Source organism: Aquarana catesbeiana, linkage group LG04 (genome assembly GCF_042186555.1).
Source record: "Aquarana catesbeiana isolate 2022-GZ linkage group LG04, ASM4218655v1, whole genome shotgun sequence".
Classification (NCBI taxonomy): Eukaryota; Metazoa; Chordata; class Amphibia; order Anura; family Ranidae; genus Aquarana; species Aquarana catesbeiana.
Window position 1 is genome coordinate 130,136,488 of NC_133327.1, and position 9,338 is coordinate 130,145,825.

The 9,338-nt window shown below is 55.8% G+C and overlaps 1 protein-coding gene across 1 annotated transcript in view; it reads right to left on the minus strand.

Moving 5' to 3' along the window:
• UBXN7 (UBX domain protein 7) overlaps positions 1-5,670 on the minus strand; it is a 54,840-nt gene extending 49,170 nt beyond the window's left edge. The window contains exon 1 of the mRNA XM_073625626.1: positions 5,516-5,670. Coding sequence (XP_073481727.1) covers positions 5,516-5,573 — 58 coding nt within the window. The 5' untranslated portion in view covers positions 5,574-5,670. The remainder of the gene's footprint in view (positions 1-5,515) is intronic.
• Positions 5,671-9,338: the final 3,668 nt, after the last annotated feature.

Genomic DNA, 9,338 nt, shown 5'->3' on the forward strand with positions numbered 1-9,338 from the left:
TTCAGGTCCACCTAAAAAAAAATTGACAGGTGGACCTGAACGGTCCGCATGTGTGAAAAGGGATTTAATCTGTCCAAAACTGAAAAAAGTTATTTTACCTTAAATACTTTCAGTTGTAAGAGAGGATATGGGGGGGGGGGGGGGGGGGGGGTGAGAGACAGAGGATGGGGGGGGGGGTGAGAGACAGAGGATGGGGGGGGGGGGTGAGAGACAGAGGATGGGGGGGGGGGGGTGAGAGACAGAGGATGGGGGGGGGGGTGAGAGACAGAGGATGGGGGGGGGGGGTGAGAGACAAGAGGATGGGGGGGGGGGTGAGAGACAGAGGATGGGGGGGGGGGTGAGAGACCAGAGGATGGGGGGGGGGGTGAGAGACAGAGGATGGGGGGGGGGGGTGAGAGACCAGAGGATGGGGGGGGGGGTGAGAGACAGAGGATGGGGGGGGGGGTGAGAGACAGAGGATGGGGGGGGGGTGAGAGACAGAGGATGGGGGGGGGGGTGAGAGACAGAGGATGGGGGGGGGGGTGAGAGACAGAGGATGGGGGGGGGGTGAGAGACAGAGGATGGGGGGGGGGGTGAGAGACAGAGGATGGGGGGGGGGGTGAGAGACAGAGGATGGGGGGGGGTGAGAGACAGAGGATGGGGGGGGGGTGAGAGACAGAGGATGGGGGGGGGGTGAGAGACAGAGGATGGGGGGGGTGAGAGACAGAGGATGGGGGGGGGTGAGAGACAGAGGATGGGGGGGGGGTGAGAGACAGAGGATGGGGGGGGGTGAGAGACAGAGGATGGGGGGGGGGTGAGAGACAGAGGATGGGGGGGGGGGTGAGAGACAGAGGATGGGGGGGGAGGTGAGAGACAGAGGATGGGGGGGGGAGGTGAGAGACAGAGGATGGGGGGGGGAGGTGAGAGACAGAGGATGGGGGGGGAGGTGAGAGACAGAGGATGGGGGGGGGAGGTGAGAGACAGAGGATGGGGGGGGAGGTGAGAGACAGAGGATGGGGGGGGAGGTGAGAGACAGAGGATGGGGGGGGAGGTGAGAGACAGAGGATGGGGGGGGGAGGTGAGAGACAGAGGATGGGGGGGGGAGGTGAGAGACAGAGGATATGGGGGGGGGGAGAGACAGAGGATATGGGGGGGGGGAGAGACAGAGGATATGGGGGGGGGGAGAGACAGAGGATATGGGGGGGGGAAGAGACAGAGGATATGGGGGGGGGAAGAGACAGAGGATATGGGGGGGGGGGAGAGACAGAGGATATGGGGGGGGGGGAGAGAGACAGAGGATATGGGGGGGGGGAGAGAGACAGAGGATATGGGGGGGGGAGAGACAGAGGATATGGGGGGGGGGGAGAGACAGAGGATATGGGGGGGGGGGGAGAGACAGAGGATATGGGGGGGGGGAGAGACAGAGGATATGGGGGGGGGGGAGAGACAGAGGAAATGGGGGGGGGGAGAGACAGAGGATATGGGGGGGGGTGAGAGACAGAGGATATGGGGGGGGGTGAGAGACAGAGGATATGGGGGGGGTGAGAGACAGAGGATGGGGGGGGGGGTGAGAGACAGAGGATGGGGGGGGGGGTGAGAGACAGAGGATGGGGGGGGGGGGTGAGAGACAGAGGATGGGGGGGGGGGTGAGAGACAGAGGATGGGGGGGGGGGTGAGAGACAGAGGATGGGGGGGGGGTGAGAGACAGAGGATGGGGGGGGGGGGTGAGAGACAGAGGATGGGGGGGGGGGGTGAGAGACAGAGGATGGGGGGGGGGTGAGAGACAGAGGATGGGGGGGGGGTGAGAGACAGAGGATGGGGGGGGGGAGGTGAGAGACAGAGGATGGGGGGGGGGAGGTGAGAGACAGAGGATGGGGGGGGGGAGGTGAGAGACAGAGGATGGGGGGGGAGAGGTGAGAGACAGAGGATGGGGGGGGAGAGGTGAGAGACAGAGGATAGGGGGGGAGAGGTGAGAGACAGAGGATGGGGGGGGGGGGAGGTGAGAGACAGAGGATGGGGGGGGGGGAGGTAAGAGCCAGAGGATGGGGGGGTGAGAGACAGAGGATATGGGGGGGGGTGAGAGACAGAGGATATGGGGGGGGGTGAGAGACAGAGGATGGGGGGGGGTGGTGAGAGACAGAGGATGGGGGGGGGTGGTGAGAGACAGAGGATGGGGGGGGGTGGTGAGAGACAGAGGATGGGGGGGGGTGGTGAGAGACAGAGGATGGGGGGGGGGGGTGAGAGACAGAGGATGGGGGGGGGGGTGAGAGACAGAGGATGGGGGGGGGGGTGAGAGACAGAGGATGGGGGGGGGGTGAGAGACAGAGGATGGGGGGGGGGGGTGAGAGACAGAGGATGGGGGGGGGGGTGAGAGACAGAGGATGGGGGGGGGGGGTGAGAGACAGAGGATGGGGGGGGGGGGTGAGAGACAGAGGATGGGGGGGGGTGAGAGACAGAGGATGGGGGGGGGTGAGAGACAGAGGATGGGGGGGGGGAGGTGAGAGACAGAGGATGGGGGGGGAGAGGTGAGAGACAGAGGATGGGGGGGGGGAGGTGAGAGACAGAGGATGGGGGGGGGGGAGGTAAGAGCCAGAGGATGGGGGGGGTGAGAGCCAGAGGATGGGGGGGTGAGAGACAGAGGATATGGGGGGGGGGTGAGAGACAGAGGATATGGGGGGGTGAGAGACAGAGGATATGGGGGGGGTGAGAGACAGAGGATATGGGGGGGGGGTGAGAGACAGAGGATATGGGGGGGGGGTGAGAGACAGAGGATATGGGGGGGGGTGAGAGACAGAGGATATGGGGGGGGTGAGAGACAGAGGATATGGGGGGGGTGAGAGACAGAGGATATGGGGGGGGTGAGAGACAGAGGATATGGGGGGGGGGATGAGAGACAGAGGATATGGGGGGGTGAGAGACAGAGGATAGGGGGGGGGTGAGAGACAGAGGATATGGGGGGGGTGAGAGACAGAGGATATGGGGGGGGGTGAGAGACAGAGGATATGGGGGGGGGTGAGAGACAGAGGATATGGGGGGGGGTGAGAGACAGAGGATATGGGGGGGGGTGAGAGACAGAGGATATGGGGGGGGGGTGAGAGAGAGGATATGGGGGGGGGGTGAGAGACAGAGGATATGGGGGGGGGGTGAGAGACAGAGGATATGGGGGGGGTGAGAGACAGAGGATATGGGGGGGTGAGAGACAGAGGATATGGGGGGGGTGAGAGACAGAGGATATGGGGGGGGGTGAGAGACAGAGGATATGGGGGGGGGGGTGAGAGACAGAGGATATGGGGGGGGGGTGAGAGACAGAGGATATGGGGGGGGGGGTGAGAGACAGAGGATATGGGGGGGGGTGAGAGACAGAGGATATGGGGGGGGGGGGTGAGAGACAGAGGATATGGGGGGGGGGTGAGAGACAGAGGATATGGGGGGGGGTGAGAGACAGAGGATATGGGGGGGGGGGTGAGAGACAGAGGATATGGGGGGGGGGTGAGAGACAGAGGATATGGGTGGCGGTGAGAGACAGAGGATATGGGGGGGGGGTGAGAGACAGAGGATATGGGGGGGGGTGAGAGACAGAGGATATGGGGGGGGGGTGAGAGACAGAGGATATGGGGGGGGGTGAGAGACAGAGGATATGGGGGGGGTGAGAGACAGAGGATATGGGGGGGTGAGAGACAGAGGATATGGGAGGGGTGAGAGACAGAGGATATGGGGGGGGGTGAGAGACAGAGGATATGGGGGGGTGAGAGACAGAGGATATGGGGGGGGTGAGAGACAGAGGATATGGGGGGGGGGTGAGAGACAGAGGATATGGGGGGGTGAGAGACAGAGGATATGGGGGGGTGAGAGACAGAGGATATGGGGGGGGGTGAGAGACAGAGGATATGGGGGGGGTGAGAGACAGAGGATATGGGGGGGGGTGAGAGACAGAGGATATGGGGGGGGGTGAGAGACAGAGGATATGGGGGGGGGTGAGAGACAGAGGATATGGGGGGGGGTGAGAGACAGAGGATATGGGGGGGTGAGAGACAGAGGATATGGGGGGGGGGGGGGTGAGAGAGAGGATATGGGGGGGGGTGAGAGAGGATATGGGGGGGGGGTGAGAGACAGAGGATATGGGGGGGGGGGTGAGAGACAGAGGATATGGGGGGGGGGTGAGAGACAGAGGATATGGGGGGGGGTGAGAGACAGAGGATATGGGGGGGGTGAGAGACAGAGGATATGGGGGGGGGTGAGAGACAGAGGATATGGGGGGGGGTGAGAGACAGAGGATATGGGGGGGGGTGAGAGACAGAGTATATGGGGGGGGTGAGAGACAGAGGATATGGGGGGGGTGAGAGACAGAGGATATGGGGGGGGTGAGAGACAGAGGATATGGGGGGGGTGAGAGACAGAGGATGGGGGGGGGTGAGAGACAGAGGATGGGGGGGGGGTGAGAGACAGAGGATGGGGGGGGGGGTGAGAGACAGAGGATGGGGGGGGGTGAGAGACAGAGGATGGGGGGGGGGTGAGAGACAGAGGATGGGGGGGGGGGGGTGAGAGACAGAGGATGGGGGGGGAGTGAGAGACAGAGGATGGGGGGGGGGTGAGAGACAGAAGATGGGGGGGGGTGAGAGACAGAAGATGGGGGGGGGGGTGAGAGACAGAGGATGGGGGGGGGTGAGGGAATCCTTTATGACAGAGGACATGCTGGTAGGTTAATTGGATCCTGTCTAAATTGTCCCTAGTATGTATGAATGTGAGTTGGGGACCTTAGATTGTAAGCTCCTTGAGGGTGTAGGGACTGATGTGACTGTACAATGTATATGTAAAGCGCTGCGTAAATTGATGGCGCTATATAAGTACCTGAAATAAATAAAATAAATAAATATGTCCACATTGGTAGATTTCTCCTCTATTCCTGTACTGGTGACAACCCAAGATTTGGAATTTCTTTCACCTTTGGTAACCAAATTAGGTTGGTGAATCTCCCTAACAGGGACACAGACAGCAATTAAAACTGAAAGGGTTTTTAATCAATCCACACTGTCTAACCCTTAAAAAAAAGGTCTTGCGTTCTGCCATGTTTGCGTTTAGAAGCGTTTAGCCACAAATGAAAAATGCCTGTAAATGAAACACGGCTAAACGCGTAGCATTTAGCGCTTGAATTTCCTCTAAACTCAGCTTCTGAACTCTTTTTTTGCCTTCCAAAAAAGGCCCCTAAACTCAACTGCCTAGAAAGGACTATAAACGACCCTGTGTACATGTATTGATAAGAGAACAGAGGAGCAGTTGAAAATAATGCCCGTCTGTTTACCAGCAGCAGTGTACATGAAGCCTAAACGTGTGCAATGTGCCCATGGGGGACACAGACCACCCCCTGAATGACTTCTTATGTATATCAGTGTGCACCATGTCTGATGATGACCCCTGACAGCCCCAGTCACTGAGCACTCCATGTGACATGTGGGCTCCCCCAGCTGTGGGTGTCCCCCCTACCCCCCAGATCTAGTCAGCACACAGCTGAATTCCATGCCGCCCCCTCCAATCTCACCGGTGATGGACAGGAACTCCTTCAACAGCTGAGCAGACACCCCACAATCTGCCTCCATCTTCCCCGCGCCAGGCAACAACAAGCCGTGACGTCACTACCTGCGCCGCTGCCTCCACCTAATGCCCCCGCCTAGAGCACACACAGGCACAAGAGGCAGATTCTACTCCTCACCGCTATGTCGCCGCCCTGTGCCTGACACCTAACAGCTATGAGAAGACTCTTCGGCGCTAAAAGTTTATGTTTTCCTTGATTATTAGCCTGGTAGTCGACTACACAGTATTATAGGGCACTTTGAGCTACCTACACTTCTGCGCATTCGAGGCTCTCGACGGCGGCCATGTTTTCGGAGACCAATTCATGTGCACATTGAAGGTTACTCGTCCCTCTGACGGGAAGACAGGGTTGGAGCGTTGTATGTCCCTCTGAAAACTTAGCTTCCATTGTTCTTCTATCTAGACTAGAGACACCAATTTCAAATAAACTTTATTGATCATCACTTTACTGAACATAGTTGCCAACAATTTAAAATAGGTCCCAGGATCCCTCTGTTCTGCTCTTAAAGCTGAGTTCCAGCCTAAATTACAGCAATGCCTGCAATTAGTGAAGACCTAACCCCCATTCTTATTTGGAAACTTTTTTTTTTTTTTTTTTTTGTCATTTACTACCTTATCTTGAGTCTAAAGGCTGTACTTCCGTTGTTCCGTCAGAATCGGCGACCCGTCAGATTAGGTAACAGAAGTGACATTCCATCAGTTGCGCATGTGTCCACCACTACCAGGTTTGCTCATCTGACAGAACACCTGCAGTAACAAGAAGGCAGCGGAGATCTTAGTACACCCAGCTACGTCTTAAATTTCACAGTAATTTTAGCAATAAATTGAGCGTATATAAATAAATATAGTGTATTGACATCCTGTGATGCTGTTTGGATGTTACATTTTGAAAGCCTAAAGGTTTAGCGCTGAGCAGTGCGAGGTGTACCAACATGGCCTCGGCCACCCTCTTACTGCTGGTGTTCAGCTTATTTCAAAATGTAACATCCAAACAGCATCACAGGAGTCAACATACTATATTTATTTATATACGCTGTTTATTGCGTTACCTAATCTGAGGGGTTACCTATTCTGACAAAACACCGTCCAACCTCGCCACGGCAAGGCATGTCATTTCTGCTTGTCCATTGGCTCCTGGGAAAGCAGTGTCATCAATCCCAGAAGTCAATGGGCATCCCCCCCCCGCTGCTAGCATCACGTTATTTCACAATCAGAAATGACGCAATGCTAGGCGGAGATAGCTGCCAGTTTTGAAATGGGAATTCAGTCTTTGTTTAGATTGGTACTGTGTGGCAGTAAAGGTATCTATAGCGACTGGTGGCGTCAGGAACAATATGAGCAGCATTGCAAATCGGAGGTTATTTTATTGCACTGACCGAGAAAACTGATGGGGCAATTCGTTCCCACTGCACATGCATGAGAACGGGAGGTGCATATGCTGGGTAGCCAGCTGCACCTAATCCCGGAAGAAAGTCGCAGCGGGCTTCAGATGCTCACAGTCAGGATGACTGTGTGCTGAATCTGGAGTTTATTATAAGTACTAAAAAATGCACACAGAACAGAAACAATACAATAGAGAACACATGCTGGTTTGTAATCGAAGTGCGGTGACTGTCACTGGGATTATTTAGTTCAATCTGATTTTATTGAAAAATATATTAGAAAGGTTAACACATAAAACATAGAAGCAAAAGTCTGCTTTGATAAGAAATTGTAATCTTTCTACTTTATATTATGTGCAAATTCAAGAAACAGGGGAGTACAAGTGGTTGCATGGAAAGCAAGGGATGCAGGGTACCAATGCTGGTGAGAGGCACCAAAAATGAAAAGAAAGCTCTTTTTGTGGAAAAAAAGGATATCAGTTTTATTTGGGTACAGTGTTGCATGCATACACAATTGTCAGTAAAAGGAACGCAGTGCCGTGTCGCAAAAAATGGCCTGGTCATGAAGGGCGGTAAACCTCCTGGAGCTGAAGTGGTTAGACAAAATAATTTTTTTTATTACAATAAATAAGAAATAGTGTGATTAAAATTTTACTAAACCCAGGACCCTGCATTCACTATATCTGGTCTCAGATCATAGTACACAGAACATGGAAAAGCAATTATTTTAGTAAATATAAACTGCTAAATATCTTTTCTCATCAGCAGCATATAGCAGTCTTGTGACTTCTATCAGTGTCTGGTTAAAGCTTGTCGGAGGAGTTTTTATTCTCCTCATGCTGCATGACCACGGACACTGTGTCTGGACAGTGCTGATTGGCCCAGTGCTGATCACATGCACCCTCCCGAAAAGAAAGAAAAAACCCTTTAGCAATACACACCAAACTGAGCATGTGCAGAGTGCCTCCAGGGCTCTGTCCTATCAGGAGATGGATTAAGGACTGTGGAAGAAGGGGAGGATCAGAGAATACAGGATCAGGCAGCCTTTTTACACAATAAGGAGGATTAACCCCTTAGGTTCCAGTGAGTATAACAAGCTTGCTTTACTGCATATACACACCGATTTTACTGTTGTGGGTTTAGTAACATCAAACTCCATCTTTTTTTTTTTCTTTTTTAACAATCAGGAGTGCTTTATTGAAAAGAATATCTTACAGTACAAAGCAAACAAGGGTATGTAGAACTTACAATGTTATACAGACCACATATACGTCTTCAGGCAATCAGTGCTGTGTCTTGGCCTAGGCCAACAAGGCCCAGGCCTAGGGCGGCACTGTGCGGGGGGGCGGCAAAAAGCCGCCCCCCCCCCGAAAATGGCAGCGGCGCCCTCTTCCCGCACAGCAGGGCCACCATCTGGGGAGTACAGCTTAGCAGTGCGGGTGCGGAGGGGGCTAGAAAGTAAAGTAAGAACTGTCAAGCCGCCCCTCCGTAAAGCTGTAAATCTGTCTCTGATTGGCCCTCTGCTGTGGCCAATCATGGGGAGGAAAACAGCGGTCAGGAAGCTGGGCGGCGGCACAGCGAAACCAATTAGAGCCGCGCTCTCTCTTCTCCCTTCAGCTGACAGAAAGGGGAGGGGGGGCAGCGGGGGGAGTTCTCTGGCAAATGGATCAGCAGCGCTGTGACAGGGAGAGGAGAGATGCGGGCTGTCTGTGTATCTCCCCCACTCGCCCCCCCTCCCCTTTCTGTCAGCTGAAGGGAGAAGAGAGAGAGAGCGGCTCTAATTAGTTTCACCATGCCGCCGCCCAGCTTCCTGACTGCTGTTTTCATCCCCATGATTGGCCACAGCAGAGGGCCAATCAGAAGACTCTGGGGGGCATCATGGGAAAATAGTCCCTGAAGAATGGCGGCCCTGTGTGTCAACAGACATGCTACAGCCCCCAGCATGCATGCACTCTGCTGAGGGAAGGAGGGAGAGGGGGGGAGGGGGGGTGTTAGAAGAGAAAAAGAGGGAGCCACGCTGTACCCGCACCACCAGGGAGCCACGCTGTACCCGCACCACCAGAGAGCCACGCTGTACCCGCACCACCAGAGGGCCACGCTGTACCCGCACCACCAGAGACACGCTGTACCCGCACCACCAGAGAGCCACGAGGTACCCACACCACCAGAGAGCCACGCTGTACCCGCACCACCAGAGAGAGCCACGCTGTACCCGCACCACCAGGGAGCCACGCTGTACCCGCACCACCAGAGAGCCACGCTGTACCCGCACCACCAGAGGGCCACGCTGTACCCGCACCACCAGAGACACGCTGTACCCGCACCACCAGAGAGCCACGAGGTACCCACACCACCAGAGAGCCACGCTGTACCCGCACCACCAGAGAG